The 17,644-nt window shown below is 38.0% G+C and overlaps 1 protein-coding gene across 6 annotated transcripts in view; it reads right to left on the reverse strand.

Moving 5' to 3' along the window:
* Positions 1-17,644, reverse strand: part of LOC128031747 (ral GTPase-activating protein subunit alpha-1) — a 62,117-nt gene that overhangs the window by 6,265 nt on the left and 38,208 nt on the right. For all 6 annotated transcript variants that reach the window (XM_052620124.1, XM_052620125.1, XM_052620122.1 and 3 more), the window contains 5 exons: positions 17,503-17,574; positions 17,218-17,341; positions 16,936-17,091; positions 11,205-11,363; positions 9,375-9,502 (listed from right to left, as the gene is read on the reverse strand). In XM_052620124.1, the coding sequence (XP_052476084.1) occupies positions 9,375-9,502; positions 11,205-11,363; positions 16,936-17,091; positions 17,218-17,341; positions 17,503-17,574 (639 nt within the window). The remainder of the gene's footprint in view (positions 1-9,374; positions 9,503-11,204; positions 11,364-16,935; positions 17,092-17,217; positions 17,342-17,502; positions 17,575-17,644) is intronic.

Genomic DNA, 17,644 nt, shown 5'->3' on the forward strand with positions numbered 1-17,644 from the left:
AATGGTGCTGAACCTTCAGATTTGCCTGAAGTCTTCTAGTCAAAAAGTATTATAATATTTCACAATATTACCGTTTTTACTGTATTTTTGAAGAAATAAATGCAGCCTTGGTGAGACATCATAAAAACTTACCAACTTCAAAACTTTTGAACGGCAGTGTACATCTGCACAAAACAGAAGTTACAACTTAGATACCATTTTTACCATAAAACTAACTACAATGAATATGACATGATGAAATATTTACAAAATTTTATCATAGGTAAAAAAGCTGGAATCAAACCAGCTTTTTATCTGTTTAAGACTGAAATGTCTATGAGTCTTGACGGGTTTAGTCTTGGTCTGGATCTTGGGGTGTGTTACTGGTCTGGGTTTTACAGGGTCTAGTCCTGACTACAGCTCTGCTACACAGATGCTTCATGGCCATAATAAGGTGCAAAGTGGACCAGATTTCATGCTGATAGTCTGGCTACAACCTGGCAACCATTCCAAACTGCGAGAGCAGAGCGTGAGCAGCACCGTTGTGCATCTTAATAGCCCTCTCAGAGCCACCCACATGTGGTCACCATCCTAAACCTGAGATGAGCCTCTAGTGCCACCCTGTCACCAAGACAACAAATCCTCTCCGCTGTTGACTTCAGATGCTCTTTGTGTGTCACAAAGAGAGAGGTAAAGGGAAAAACAGTTCTTCTTTTTTCCCCTTCTCTCCTTTTTGCACTATGTATTCACCCAAATAACCCGGGCCTTGCATCCGCCGTAATTGAATTTTAGATGGGTGGTGTTTTTTTATGACGGCTTGTTAAAAAGGAGAAAGTCCTTTTAAGAGAGTGCGTGCCGGGTTCTCGTGCCCTCTCTAGCATCACATGCTAGAAGAGGAGAGGAGGATGAAAAAAAGAGCCTTTTGTGCATTACCAGAAACTCATTTTCCCTGTGGATGAAAGGCAGAAGGGGGGAAAAATACTCCTGGCCTCTTCCCCCCTCCTACAGAGCTTTTCATTGTCACCACGCTGAACTCCTGGGCTCTGGAAGGAAAGAGAGAAATTGCCACTGAAGAGACAGCAAAAGTGAGCTTGTTAGCACATTAGGAGTGAAGGGCTCGTGGTGGGCTCCAGGAACAGTCCCTGGTGGTGTGTTAATTCAGCACTCCGAACATGCTGGTGCTGATAGCCTCCAAATTGATCACTCCTGCTACCCACGATTTCGTTCCCTCCCCCTCTCGAAGCTGACGGCAGTGGTGGAGAACAGAAGCACGCCTCTGGAAAGGGGTGGAAGCTTTTCATGATGTCAAAGTCGTGTCAGTCACCTTGACCCCCATAACTCCTCTATGACAACATGGTGTCTAGCGAACACTCGTAGGTAGACGACAATGATCTCCGAGAAACATCAGAACCGCTAAGATAAAGCAATAATCATGGTGAAAATGTGAAAAATGTATTCTTGAGTGTGAATTTAAATTGAACTGGTCACATCTCACAGGAAGTTGGAATTGGAATCTGAATTGCAATTTGAACAGGAAGAGGAATTTACCAATGGTGATTTAAAGGAATTAAAACCAGGTAAAGAAATGAAATGTTCTTCCACCCTGGACCACAAAAATATGATGAAATGTACATAACCATTCAAAAAGTTTGGGGTCAGTGGGAATTTTTTTTTTGAGACAAATATGCAATTTAACAGATTTATATATAATGTTAGATAATAATTCTATTTCAAAATAAATATAAAAAATAAGTCTATGCATTAAAGAATCTCAGTTTTCACTGAAATATTAAGCAACAAAACTGTTTTCACCATTGATAATAATAAGAAATGTTTCTTGAGCACCAAATTAGCATACTAGAAGGATTTCCTAAAGACCATGCAAGTTTATAACTGCAATTTCTCACAGTATAACTGTTTATACTGTATTTTTCCAAATAAATGTAGCCTTTTTAACCATTAGACTTCAAAAACATAAAAAAAAAATCTTACTGACCTCAAACTTTTCAACATTCAAAGTTTTTCTTTGAACATCACTCAAATTGTTATATGAAATTATTTGTACTTTACATTCAAATTTTTAATGGTAAGATAATTCTGCATTTCGTTTGCCACCTCAATTAAAATCCAATTCAAATTAAGGAGTTCAATAGGAATTTAAATGGCATTCTCAATTCTGAATAGTGCATGAGCCTGACTACAACATAATCATTATGCTAATCTGATGTCCAAATTAATCATAAAAAATACTATTAACACAAATAAAAACAGGGCATCTCAAAGGACACATGTGCCTGGAAACATCAGTTCATCGGAGAGCTCTGGGACAATTGGATGTGTGATTGCACAAAGATGACACACGGCCAATATCTTCAATATCCGAGAGCACAGCTATTCACTGCTCTGGTCTTGCAAATTAACACAGCACAGTAGCTGACAAGCCCAGTGGAAACACAGTCCCAAATTGCGCGCGCGCACACATACACACGCCTCATTTTAATTACACACATGATCAGTCATTTTCTCCGCATGGTGTGGTTGTTATTATCTGTTCTGAGGATTCCTCCATAGGACAGCATTGACACCGTTCAAAAGAAACCCAGAGCAGGATCCGCAGCCCCGCAGAGAGAGCCACTGTCCGGCTGCCGAACGGCTCTCATGTCTTCACACACAACCCAGTGGGACACGCACAGAGGAGTCCTCTCATTCAAACCACAAACCACAGGGTCTCCACAGGTACTTTTGTTGGGACTTGTCTGTCAAACCCTGCGAGAAATCACTTAGCTGATATACAGTTGCAGTCACACTACTTAAAGGAATAGTTCACCCAAAAATGAAATTTGCTTAATATTTACTCACCCTCAGGCCATCCAAGATATAGATGATATTGTTTCTTCATCAAACCAGATTTGGATAAATTTAGCATTACATTACTTGCTCACCAATGTGAATGGGTGCCGTCAGAATTAAAGTCCAAACAAACATCACAATGATCCACACCACTCCAGTCCATCAATTAACATATTGTGAAGCAAAAAAGCTATGTGTTTGTATGGAACAAACTTTAAACAGCTACTTCTAAGTCCACAATCCAAAATAATACTCATCACATTTTTGGATGGCCTGAGAAAGAGTAATTTTTCAGCAAATTTTTATTTTTGGGTAAACTTCCTTTAAATGGAGCATTTCCAAGTTTACACATTTCTGATGTTAAGATCTGCCATCAATCAAGCAATCTCATCAGATCTACCCAGGTATGCACGCGGAAAACATCCGAGTCAAATATCAAAGTGTTGATCAAACCAACTAAGAAAATAAACCAAAAAAATTTAGATCTGACCAGCCAAAATCCACCAATACAATTACATCTGCACTGACACTGGAGAGAAAGAGAACGAGATCAGAAAAGTGACAGAAAAACATCACACAAATAATCAAATTTGAGGAGTTTTACAGCGTATAATTACAGAAATCTATGTGTGCCCCGAAGAGCAGGCTAATCGGTTTATTTTTCCATCTGATGCCTGCTGATATCGTGGCTCTAACAGTGATTTTATTAGCGAGGCACGGTGCTGTGGCTGGCTGCCACAGACCCGTCATTACGGCCAATGTCTCCGCGTGGCACAAGCAGATGAGAGGAGAGATAGCCCAGGCTAATGCACCATTGCCTGGAGCTCCGAGACACTGATCTGGGCCTGGTCTCCAGCATCACAGCCTCTCCTATTAATCTCAGCTGAAACCAAATTGAAGGGCTCGTGAAATACAGCCCCGAGAGTGGCCAGCACGATTTATCGCCCCGCGTCCTGTCCCCGCGCCCCAGGTGGAAAGTGATGTGCGTGCTGCCATTGCAAATGCAACATTTATTTAACATTCATGACGTGCAAGTCAGCGCTAATGCTATCAGAGAGGGCTGCGTGTACGCCGAGCTACACGTACGTGGCGGTCCTGATTAGTATGAATGAGTAAAGGTAGGCTTGCCATCTGCCTCCTGTGCATGTCTTTTTTAAACAGTAACCTGATTTTGTGGTTCTACTGAGAGTAGAGATTTTTCACCATGGCTTTCAAATGCCGTGGCTATTAATTCTTTAAATCACATTTGGCTTCGCAGAAACATTTGAGGTCTGAATTCGCACAAGAAGTGTTTATCTTTTAACAGGTTTGAGCAGGTTTTGATGTGATTTGATTTAAATAAAATAATACATTATTGTGCAATTCTTCACAGCTATTCCAGTCAAAACAATATCAGATGTGAAGATATCTTTATTACTTTTTTTAAATTTTTATTTAGCCCCTTATTCATGTAGAATTAGCAAATTCTAGGCACTTCTGGAGTAATAAAAATAAGTGATTGTGCAATTTCACTTACTATGAACGAATTGAAATCATCCCATACACAAGTCATTAAAAAAGGTAAAACTTTGATAAAACTAATAAAAATTCATAGAACTAATTTGTAAATACATGTAAAAAACATTTTTTTTCAAACAAACTTTCAGACACAGACAGACAGACAGATAGATAGATAGAAAGATAGACGGACAGAACAACAGATCCAACGCTAGAATGAATAGAACGATATATATATATATATATATATATATATATATATATATATAATGATATAGAATGATAGAACGATAGATAGATAGAAATACAGACAGACGTGTCTCTGCTACACTAACCACAAACTCCATGTGAGAAGCCTGCAGTGCATCCTAAACACTTTGTAAGAGTCAGACCCACATTCTCCATTGCCATGCACCCCCAGGGAGCTTGTTGTTTACCAATCTATCCCGAGCCGGAGGGGGCCACGCAACAACATTTTTTTTTTTGTTAACACACCCTGCACCTCACTCATTCACACAAGGCCTGTGTTTGACTGACTGGAAAGTCTGGGGATGAAGCTGTCGGTGCTAACAGGTCAAAACAGCAGAGAAGTTCAGAGGAGAGGCTTAGTGATTGATTGACATATTAATGCCATCAGCGACCACTGAGGTGAACTGTGCTGGAAAAAAAAACAACAGTCACTGACAGCGACGGGTGTCGCTTGTGCAGTTACAAGAATTACTAATGCACAAAATAAAGAGATAAACAGACGAGAGAGAGAGACAGAAAATGGCAAAAGCAATTAAGCACTGACCCCAACAATACCCCAACCCCCTCTTTAATCTGTTCCAGCCCCTTTTTCGGCACTGATGAGACAATTAGTGAATAGTGAAACCTTGCATCCCCCTTCACACACACACACACACCAGCAAACCATGTTGCTATTGGGACACAATAGGGCCCATTGTGAGAGCTGGCAGTGTGTGGCAGCACTGCCTGTTATGCGTTTGGCTGTGGCTACGTCAAGTGTGTGTGTTTGTGTGTGGGCCGCTCAAGCATGGGGACAAAAGGGGAAGCGCTGGCCTGCTGCTTCCATCAGCTCGGCTGCTTTTGGAAAAGCCAGAGTCAGATGGAAGGAGGCTATGACCCAAAGCTCTTCCACTCTCTCCGCTATCACGCCCTGCCATATGCTGACCCCAGCAGCCCGGCACTTATCGCTGCCAATCAGCAGCCAGCGGGCCTGCCCCCACTGTCACACCGGAGCTGGAACGGTCCCACACACACCACTGGACTGGCACGGCCAATGGGGAAGCCGCTTAGCACGTCCCCTCCTCTCCCCCCTGCATCCCAATCGACCACTGACAGATGGAAGATGGCCGTGACTCTTAGACTTATGTGTTTTTTCTTTGTCGAGTCAGAGCCAACAACACTCAATCTACCCCTCGGCCAACTTGCAGCCATGAGCCAGACGGATCAGATAATGTGGGTTTCTCTCACCGTGCAATCAGGGCTTGAAGGACCAGATCTAGATCCACTTCATTCCAGTATGCGTTACAAGAAGATTAACAGCTGTAGTTATTCGCTAGACTCAGGGCGAGACAGGTCAACTAGCTCTAATTGAAGTGGGGTGTTTCAAACGCACACACACTTCCACATATGGCAGGCCAGGACATTTTATCACTCAGACCCAACATGGTGCCCTCAGAGACTAAGGCTGGTTGGAAGGCCCCGAGCTCAGGCTCTTTTTGCACACATTGCCCATTGGATTAGTCCTGTGCTATCTGCAGTTTAACCCTGTTATTTAGTCTGCCCAGCATTCATAACACTGACCCACGCCAGATACCTGCTATCTGCTGTTTTTATTTCCTTTCCCTCCAACAGACATCAAGACCAAAGAGGTCCCTTTCTCTCCATTCCAGGCCTTAATTTCACAGTCATGCTGAATGAGGGATCAGTGTTCAGGGAGGCAGATGGATGCAGCCCAGGGCCAAGAGAAGGAACTGGAACTTAGAGTCATGCACAAGAGAGGTTGAAGCATACTGGCTTAGAGAATGAGAAAAGCGGATGAAAAGTCTGATATTATTGAGTTTTGAGGAAAATAATTCGGGAAAAAAGATGATGTTTTGACATTACTTGACAAAGGCATACTACAGGCTTTGTATAAAAGGAAAACGCTGGTTTGTCTTTCTTAAATCTAGATAATTTACCATACAATGCATGTCTCTGTTGAACTAAAGAGGGGCTACTGTGATCATGCGTGAGTCGGTGCATAATTTAAACATTTCTAAATGAGGACCTCTTCAGCAAGAACAGCACCTTATGTGGATCCAGAAAAAAATCTAATTTAGTTTTTCTGTGAAACTAAAGGTGGTAAGCTGAGGCTCAGCGTGCAATGCAATTCAGGTGGAAGAAAATAAGCTTGATTATATGGATGAAAAGAGACTTGAAAGCCAATGTATTTTCCATGTGCACTTATTTTAACGACTTCCAATTCTTTTAAATTATACAAATTCACCCAAACAATGTGCTTGGCTAACAATGCAACCATTGCAGTCCAATTCTCCAAATAAATGACTCTTATGATTCAATTCTTTTAGTGAATCAAAAACAAAGCGTGACCAGTGTAGCCTGGTTCTTTTAGTCACTTAAATACCATTAATTACAGAGCGAACGGTGTAAACTGAACCCAGAAATAAATGACTTATGAGTTGGGTCTTTCAGTGAACCAAAAGCATACCGTATGACCAGTGTAGCCTAAGTCCAAAATGACAGACTTTTACGAGACAGTTCTTTTAGTGGATTAAAAACATACAGAACTGGCAAAGTAGCACAATTCATGAACAAATGACTCTCAGTGTGACCAGCATAGACTAAATCCCGAAACATGCGAGTCTTACAAGCTTTTTTTTTCACTGAATCAAAAAAAAAAAAAATTGTGACCAATGTAACCCGACCCCCTTCCCCCCAAAAATAACAAAAAATACAAATGTAATTCATAATGTGTAGTACCTTTTGTTATATTAGCAGAGAAAAAAAAAACTTTCATAAGCAATTCTAACAAAAAATAATTAGTAAAATATACTGATATGAATCATAATTTAATCAAATTGAGAACATGTTGAATCAAATCTGGAAAACTCTATTAATACCCAGCCCTAAAATTCTAGTTATCTACTAATTTGTAACCTTAAGATGAAGCTGAGAGGAACGAATCTGATAATTGCTCACGACTAAGTTTTGTACCAGTGACTTTTCTAGGCTCTGCAATTTAACTACTACACCACACCACTCGTTAGTGATTGATTCAGAGATACAAGGACGTTAAAGGGACAATTAAGTTACATAACTCTCTCTCTCTCGGAAATGATTGGCTCCATCAACAGGTAAGCAGGAGATACTGTGACTTCCTTCCTCACATCTCTGGGGTCCTCTCAATCTCACGGCCTGAATTCATCGTAGGAGAGCAGCTCGTCTGGCACATAGATCTTCTAATCACTTCTATCCTGCCATCCATCCCTCACAGTCATCAATTATTCGCACAGGACAGAATAAAAAGAAGGTGCGAAGGCGCTCAAAGAAAGAGAGAAAAAAAGAGGGAGGGATAGTTTCAAAATAAAGGGGATCAGACTGAAAGAAAAACAGACCAAAAGAGAATCGAGAAAGATGGAGAGAGAGAAAAGGTTTGGAGAGACATCCGTCGATAATGACAGATTACTGTAATTCAGGCTGTCAGGAGCATCGACCTGTGCGGCTCACGCCAATCAATAGCTCAGTCCACTATCGAGCTCCGCGCAGGCACACAGATGGGCGAGATTGCTGCGAGCGAAAGACTCAAGCTGAGCCAAACAATCTCTCTGGCTTGGAGGACATGGCAGATGAAAATCGCTTTCCCCCCCTTTTCTCTCTCCCTTTTTTCCCCCTCCTCTCAGACTTTGCTTTGTTTTTGGAAGTAGCATCTCTCTGAGAAGAACAGAGTGCTCTTAAAGGAAGGTTAAAGGTCTTAGGAGCCAACTAGACAGAGAGACTGGATTTGGACTTGGAAATGTTCAGATACTGAACACTATCTAAAAGCACACAGTGGCTGCAATCATTTAGAAATAACTGTTTTTCAACAAAACAAACCCCTAAAACATGAGCAGTACTAATAATCTTGGCAAACACTACTAGCTTAGGGCTGTCAATATATATAGAGAAAATTAAATGAATATAAAAATGTATTGCAGTGTTAAAAAGGTTTAGAATTAGATGAGAAAAATTAAGTCAAAATAAAAACCACAGGTTTCAAAGAAAGCATGATCAAGTCAATGAAAATACAGTTATACTTAATTTTACTGTTCAAAAAGCTTGAGTAAGATTTTTAATAATATTTTTTGTTTTAGCAAGGATGCATTACTTAAATCAAAGTTGACAATATAATTTATATCACAACATAAAACATTTTTTATCAAATTGCAGTCTTTGTGCACTTAAAAGTTTTCTTTCAAAAACGGTAGTCCATATGACTGTACCATATAGGGTTGATTTATAAATGTGATTTCACTCCTCTTGACAGCCCTAATAATTATGCAAACTAAACAAGCTAAAACGGCTACTTTTTAAGCTTATTTTAAGAGACAATGCATATTGTGTATGTAAAATAAGAACTGAAAAGTGGACCCAAAAATAAGATAAGTACAACAGCAGAGGTTCAGATCATCAGAAAACAGAAAAGAACACCAAATTGCCAAAGAAGCATTTCAAAATCAAATGGCTGTGCAGGCAGGTAAGCAGGCACTGAGGAGTGATATGAATGATTCTATCACCCGCCTGACTGGGTGAACAGAGAGCTGTGCTCTACATGTGCAGAGCTGAGAAATAAGACATCAATAATTATTGAGCGGCTCTACCTGCTCCCATCAGAACAAACCTGACCGCTTGAAAGTCAATCTGTACATACACGAGCCAGGACTATACGGCAGAAGGAGAGAGCTGAAGAACTAAGCAGGCTGTAACAATCATAATAGGCTTCCGCCACCTTAAACATGACAAAATCACACATGTGCACTCGTTAAAGTCTAGGAAAAGGATACAAATTTTGGTAAAGAGGGATGAGGGATTTCAGAGCTCTGCTGGCGTTGATGGCTGTGGCTCGCACCACTGTGGGTAAGATATTTCCATCCACTATGGCTCCATCAAACAAGGGACCGAAAAATGGCACCTGTGGAAAGTGAGACGACATGATATATGAACACTTAATGGCCCGAGAAGAGCAAAATGTGAGAGGCTCTGAGCAGGAACAAAACACACATTTCAATCAGTATTAAGGCCTATTCACACTCCCATAAGTTCACATTTTCAGCATGAAAAATGTGCATGACATGATTATAAAATGAAACAATGAATCTCTATAAGCTGCTTCACATCGAGTCTGAAATATTGTATTGTGATGGTCCATTATCAGATCCATTTTATTTTATACAGTACTTTTATAGTTTAATTTTTTTTTTTTTTAACAAAGTCTCTTTTGCTGATCAAGGCTGCAATTATTTAATAAAAAAATACCACCACCCAAAAAAAAAAAAAAAGGGAATATTGTGAAATATTACTACAATTTAAAAGACTATTGTCTATTGTAAAATATTTTCTAAAATGTAACTTTTTCCTTAGATGCAAAGCTGAATTTTCAGCATCATTACTCCAGTCTTAAGTGTCACATGATCCTTCAGAAATCATTCTAATATGCAGATTTTCTATTCAAGAAACTTTATTTTCATTCATTCATTAATGAACAAAGTTTAAAAGAACATTTATTTGACAGATTTTTTTTTGTAACATTATAAAGGTCTTTATTTATACTTTAATAAATTTTGTTTCTTTGCAGAATAAAAGCATTAACTTCTTCAAAAATAACTGACCCCAAACTCTAGAATGGTAATGTATTAAAAAAATTCTGCATCATACTGTCTGTGAACAGGCCTTTTTCACACAATATTAGCTAGCAGCTTTATCCTTCAAATAAAATGAGGCATGAAAATGTCAAAACCTCCGACGTATTTCAGTCTGTTACATAAAAAAAATCCCTGACATTAAGCCGAAAAGATAGAGTGAATAGCCCTCATGCACTGAAATGGGGTCTAAATGGACTTTCATAAAAGCCAGGCCTCGTCTTTCTTTATCTCTCCATCTTTCTACATTTCCTCAGACTGCATGAAAGACTGAGCCTCTCGTCTCGGATCCATCTCCACAGCGGAATTCGATTCGGAGAATCTCATTCATTCAATTAGCCCCGACATAACTGAGCAGGAAGCAAGGACTGGTAATGCTCAAAGACAGATATGCTTCCACTGTCTCCTGTACAAAGTATTGAGCTTTTTACAGAAAAACAAATGGGATGCACAAACAAATATCTCTGCTTTACAGTACACAGATCTCTCTGTTCAGCGGCCATCAAATTGTTTCACGAGATCCTTTAGAAATCATTCTAATATGAAGATTTGCTGCTCGAGAAACTATTCTTATTATTATCATTGTTGAAAACAGTTCAGACACATTTTTATTTTCAGAATTCTTTGATGAATAAGAAAGTAAAAACAGCTTTTATTTGAAATATATTTTTTAATAATTACTTTTTTCGTTGTTGAATAATAATATTAATTCCTAAAAAATTATTTGTATAGGCCCTACATTTTTTAGCATGTCATTCCATCTCACACTTTTACTCCCAAATGAATTGTTCTAATGGAGTCAAGTGCTTTAAATATGTTTTACAAATCTATTTGAATAAATTAAAAAGATAAAAATATTATTTTATAATTTTACAAAACTAATTGTTTGTGACATTTCTAATTATAGACAAATCAGAAATGATTAAAAGTCGGTCCTTATTGGTTCCTCTGAGATGGGTTCAGCATTGAGCTCACCTCGGGTTTTTTAATGATCTGGATGCTGTACATGTGGTTCTTCATGGGGTAGATGATGATGAGCACGTCTCCAAACTCAGTAGGAATGATGCCTCTCCGGTAGTCCCGCGAGTGCTCGGACCACACGATATGCACTTCATCATTACCCAGGTGTCTTAACTGTATGGAGAGAGAGAACACATAAAAGATGTCAGACATTTTGCTTTTGTTCAAACAGATTTAAAAGTATACTTTTTAAAGATATGGTTAAGGCTGAATGGTGATACCTCACTTTCGTTGTGGGGTACACATCCATAATACACTTGTATGCATTATTTACTCTGCAACAATACAAGAAGCCTTGAGCTTGCATTCAGTTCATATTTTATGACAATCACGTTTCTAAAACAAATGCAAACATTTAACTGGTCTGAATTGAATCTCGACTACATATAGCTGTGGTCCAGCGCTGCCCACTACAGTGTTATTAACCTTGCGCTGTGACAGTTGAGAGAACGGACACTCGGCCTCGTCTCTCCTCTTCTCATCTATCTTCCACCGATCACTCCATCTTCCCAAGACCCGCTGCTCAATCACTGCCAAGGCCATGGGCACAGCGACCCATCAACTGTCCCGAGCGAATGCCACAACCTTTATGCAACCAATGACAAAGTCTGTCCTTTGGACATCATTCATTTCTTTAACTGCAGAGTTCTGCTTTGCGGTTACGGCTCAAGTTAGTTAAATCAGTGCGGACCATAGAAAGGCTGTTACTCTTAAAGTGAACAGATCAAAAATAAACATTCTCTGGCCATCAAATGCATATAGTCGAGACTAGTTCTTATATGATGCTACAAAAAAGAAAAAGAAACATATCAAAATCATTTATTGCCACAAGGTAATATGAAATAATAAAGTAATAATAAAATATAAATAACATAATAAATATATAAATGTAAAAAAATACATTAAATATAACAGCTATATATATATATATATATATATATATATATATATATATATATATATATACACACACACATATATATATATACACACACACATATATATATATATATACACACATATATACACACACACACACACACATATATATATATATATATATATATATATATATATATATATATATATATATATATATATATATATATATATATATATATATATATATATATATATATAATATATTTAATACAACATTTAATAATGTGTAATAATTTGTTTTTATTGCCTATAACAAACATTTATGGTTGATTTTCTCAATTTACTTGGCAAGTATTGCAAAAGTAAATGTTATATCATATATACATGGACTGAGAAACATTTATGGCTACTAAATTCTCTTTTAAATTACTTTAATTGTGTGACATAAGGACAATAAATATATAACCATTATATATTATAATAAAAACAATTTCTTAACTATTTAGAATAGTTATTTAATATTATTATTAAATAATATATTTAATAACTATATTTTAGAATAATACATTAAATAACATTTTCATGGACTGTAAGAAACAATTACAACTGATTTTTGGTCAATTACAACATTTTCTAAATTTACATGCAATTGGCAGGTGTGGAAAAAATTTATGAATCCTTCATGGAGCACGTTAGACGATAAAAAGTGCATAAAACAGCAGCCATGAGAACAAAAAAAAAGGTAGAAAAATAAACGTGTGTGTGCTGTGGCTCTAGCGGCCGCGCTGACACGCTTTAGTGTCTAGTTAACATGGTTTAGAGCAGCTATCGGAAGATCGTGCTCTGGATAGCCTCTCCAGCAGCCCTTGCAAATCCAATTTGCCTCTGAGGAGTCATGATAGGCGATGCAGCACAGGGACAAACCCAATCTTATTTTTGGTGGAATATAGCCGTGCGTGGCGTGGAGGTCCCCTCAGCTCCCCTGCAGGGCAGGGACGGCAGTCCAAAACCCCTTCACCAGCCCAAACACCCCACACATCACTTCACCGCACGCCTCGTCCTCAAATTACAGCCATGAATTACATTCAGCCTTCAGCTGCACTGCTGCAGATCAGGGACTGCCATTTTGTTCCAGGGTGTGTGTCTGTGTGACAAAATGATTGGAGTTTTATTGGACGATAAGGTGGTCTGGACTGAGAGATTTTCTTTCATCTCTCGGCCATCTTTGTTTAATCATGTAATATCATTCTGAAAAATGCCACATTCGGTTGGCAGCCCATGCTACAGATCATGGCAACATTGTGGTAGAAACTCAAATGGCCTGTCCTCATTGGGATGAGAAGATATAGATCTGCATTAGATTTTTTATTGCGAGATATGCTCAGTCACCTCAATGACACAAAAACATGGGAGAAAGAAATGTCTGAATTATAAAAGAAACATGATTTAGTCTACCCCAGTTATGGTAATGAATGCATTATGGTGTTAAAAAGATGAGAGCATTTAATGCATTACTGTGTTAAAAAGTAGGGCTGTTACTACACAGAGCCGTTGTTAACTGACTAGCAAATCCACATTCATTTTCAGCGTTTATTTGCGCAGCTAGTCAGTTAACAACGGCTCTGTGTAACAGCTGCTCTATGTGAAATCAGACACCTGATGGAATTTACAGCTGATTAGAGAACCGGCTTTACTGACGAGATGCACATTAATGATTGGCCAATATTTATCGGTTCACCCCTTTAAAAAGATACGTTTCAACAGTTCTGCATTTTCTTTTCCTCCTATGAACCCATGTATAAATGTAATATTTTAAATGACTTTAACAGTTTTTGCGACTCCTACTTTTTCAGAGGTTTTGGGGCAGTAAGATATTGAAAAAAATAAATGAATACTTTTATTGAGCAAGGATGCATTAAATTGCTCAAAAGCAACAGTAAATACATTTATAATGTTATAAAAATTCAAATAAATGCTGTTTTGAAATCTCGAAGCATCATGAAAAAAAAAACCTACAAAAATATTAGGCTGTTTTCTACATCGATAATAAGAAATGCACTAAATTACAATCAGCACATTAGTACTGATTTCTGAAGGATCATGCGATACTAAAGACTGGAGTATTGGAAAATTCAGCTTTGCATCACATACATAAATGACATTTTAAAACAGAAAAGTTATTTGAAATTGTAATAATTCACTAAATTACGTTGTATTAAATGTATTTTTTATCAAAAAAATGCAGGATTGGTGAGTAAAATAACTTAAAAAACATATTACTGACCCCAAACTTTTTGAATGGTAGTGTGTTCACCACAGTAGTGTAAATGACTTCATGTTGACATTAATATGCATGTTATTCATCATCCTCCATTTCTCTCAACAGGGACAAACATCGGATTAAAAACAGTGGCCCATGAAAAGGGACCTTACATCTTGTCATCCTTCTGCTTAAAGCCAATTACAGTCCAACATCTTCCCGACACTATCCCACAACCCCCCTTTCAGCATACCTGCCCAGCTCATAAAAACAGAGAAGACACAATAAGCTGCAGGCAAGACCATTTCAGACTAAATGTGGTAATCTAATTAGAGCCCCCCCTTCACCACCGAATAAACGCCCCATGAAACGTCCATCTAACGGTCCAGTGTAGTCCCCCCACCCTCCCCACTGACCCTCACAACAATATCACATTTCTATCTATGTTCATTAATAAGTCTTTGGGGAGGATTAACACCTTATCTCCTCGTCTTTGCCCCAGAAGACGTATGAGTGAGGAAGTGAGGGGACAGCTCTAATGACAAGCGATTGGTCATTCGGCATGGAGCTGGCCGCTTCATAAACATCCCCATATCACAGCCTTCCAGCCAAGCTCATTAAGGATAATGCTGCACATTATTAGATTTGTGCTGCCCATCTGAACAGAAAAAAATACCCATGCAGACAGACATTTGCAGGTGTTTTTTCAAGTATGGACACTTTAATGTCCCAGGGGTTGATTTTTATTAAACGTATCAGCTTGTAACATTGTTCTTTTTGTTATATGAAGGTCACATTAAAAAAGACTTGGCAACCATGCTTTTATTTTATATTACATTTTTAGCTACTAGTTTTTATTGCTTACCTTTGTCTCAGACCCAGAACTTCAATATTAGCACTTACCTTAAATAAATAATCACTATTTTTTTAAAAAAACAAACTGTCCTTCAGTTGTCTGATTACCTTCAAAATGAAAAATGTTGCTAATAATTATAATAACCATTTTATATACCCCCCCCCCAAAAAAAAGTTAACATACCATGAAACAAAAGTGTCAATGGAAAAAAGCGGGATATATGAAGACATTTTTTTTTACATAACTTAACATCCCATAACAAAATATTTTCTATTAAAAATCTGTATCAATTTATGCAAGAACATATAAAAAATATGTATTGTGTATATTTGGCATACATAAAATTTTAGCAATGAATTTAGCCTTAGCAAGACAAATGAGTCTTTTTTTTGACATCCTCATTTCTACCATAGCATGCTATTAAACACTACATCTTTTGAGATATATATCCACTGTTGGATATTATTAGTAGACTAAAAAATAATAATAAACTAGCTAGAATGTAAAAGGTGCGTTTAAAGAGAGTTTAATTTACAAAAGCCCACAGGGCAAAAAAAGTGCCTATAGTTGAAGAAACACAGTTGTAGAAAGAGTTTCTCCATAAGGTCACATCGACTGCAAAAAAAGTGAAAAAAAGAAAGAGTGCAACATCCCTCTTTAAATAAAAGAGAGACAAGATAAAAGCCAGTGGGAAAGGCAGAACGAGAGAATAAAGTACAGCTGTTAGGAGTCATTACTTTCTCCTTTTCTATGTTCTGACAGCAGAGAGGACCTTTTCTCTCTACAGGGAACCCAGAAACATAAAAGCGCAGCTCTCGGCAGGTATAAGTGTCCCACCCCTCAGATTAGCCTGGGTTAGGTTTAATGATGAGGTGTGAACGCACAGGTCAGAAAGGTTCTGTGTCCCACTTCACCCATCGCACAGGAGGAGCAGAGCTGCACTGCTGGAGAAAACTCCAGACAGAAGAGCTATGAAAGAAATGACACAGACTACAATCTGAAAGGCCTTTCACAGGTGAGCTGGCAGGGGGAAAGTTTAACTCTTTAGAGAGTCAACAGCTTTTGAGTGATGGAAAACAAGATTTCTGCTTGTTCTAATGAGACCGGTGTACTAGTATGGAGATATGTGTTCATGAAGCAAAGCTCCAGTCCAGTTGACTAAGCTGCTAAATGGGTTATTTAGATGTACCACTTAGACTTTAATGTGTGAACAAAAATAGGTGAAACACTCTTAAGAAATACCTTCATTGTGTTTAGCAGAAGAGAGTAAGTTATACTGAATGCAGGGGTTATCTACATAAAGATACCTTTTTTGGTAAAAATCATTTTGCTATAGGTAATTAAAACTATAAACATTATAAATTATTTTGGTTTATTAAAATCAAACTGAAAAAAAAAAACATTTTGATTAAAAAAGTTAAACTTTGAAAAAGGTGATGATTTACTTATAACGGAAATTAAAAGAAATTAAATCTATATAGAAATATTAAAAAACAACAACTAATTAAAATGTTGTAAGCACATACTAAAACTTTAACTAACATGAAACCTGAAAACGTAAAAAACAAAAGCTAATTCAAATTACTGATAAATACTAGGGTCTAAAGAATACTAAAGTAACACTGGTAGAAATTTGTCATATAACCTGGCTAAAGTTGACTTTAAAATGCAGTGTTCTACAAGTTTACCTTTTTAGTGAGCGAGTCGTCGGAGTCCGGAGGCATGCGTGTGGAGACGTGGAACATGACTTCAACTGTAGAAGTGGCGAAGTAGGGCATGGTCAAACCCGTGCTCTTGTTCCTCTGCAGGCCGCCCATGAAACCACAATGACTCGTTAAGTTCACCTGAACATTGAGGAAAGAGTTTGTTAGGGCCCATGCATTAATATCAAATAAATATTGTAATATTTAAATATATATATAACTTTTATTAATGAATTGTCTCCCAGCAATTAATTATCAAGATTTTACCTCCCAGCCCAGGCCTGACACAAAGTCTTCATAGGCCTGACTCCCGGCGGTGTTGGACAGTATTGAGTGCTTGTCTTCCTGCCCCTCTGCCACGTAAAACACCGCAATCTTGTGTGTTTCACGACTGAAAAAATTTAAATAGGAAAGAAAGTACATTTTGGAGCAAAACATGCATACACTTTTATCAGGTTGTCTCAAAGACAGGTAAATGCTATGTTCCCACCCCCACCGCTTTACTCTTACAAGACCTTTCCTAACAGCTTTAAAAGAAACAACACTACATACCACTGCCTTGAATCCAGATTCTTCAGCTCTCTCAATAGTTTTTCGTTCTTCTTCAGCAGGTGGAAACTGTTTCTGGAGACAGGACATTTAAACATGAAATCTAATGAAGAGAAATATTTCACCAGATGACGCATCTATGATT

The sequence above is a fragment of the Carassius gibelio genome, chromosome A17 (genome assembly GCF_023724105.1).
Source record: "Carassius gibelio isolate Cgi1373 ecotype wild population from Czech Republic chromosome A17, carGib1.2-hapl.c, whole genome shotgun sequence".
Classification (NCBI taxonomy): domain Eukaryota; kingdom Metazoa; phylum Chordata; class Actinopteri; order Cypriniformes; family Cyprinidae; genus Carassius; species Carassius gibelio.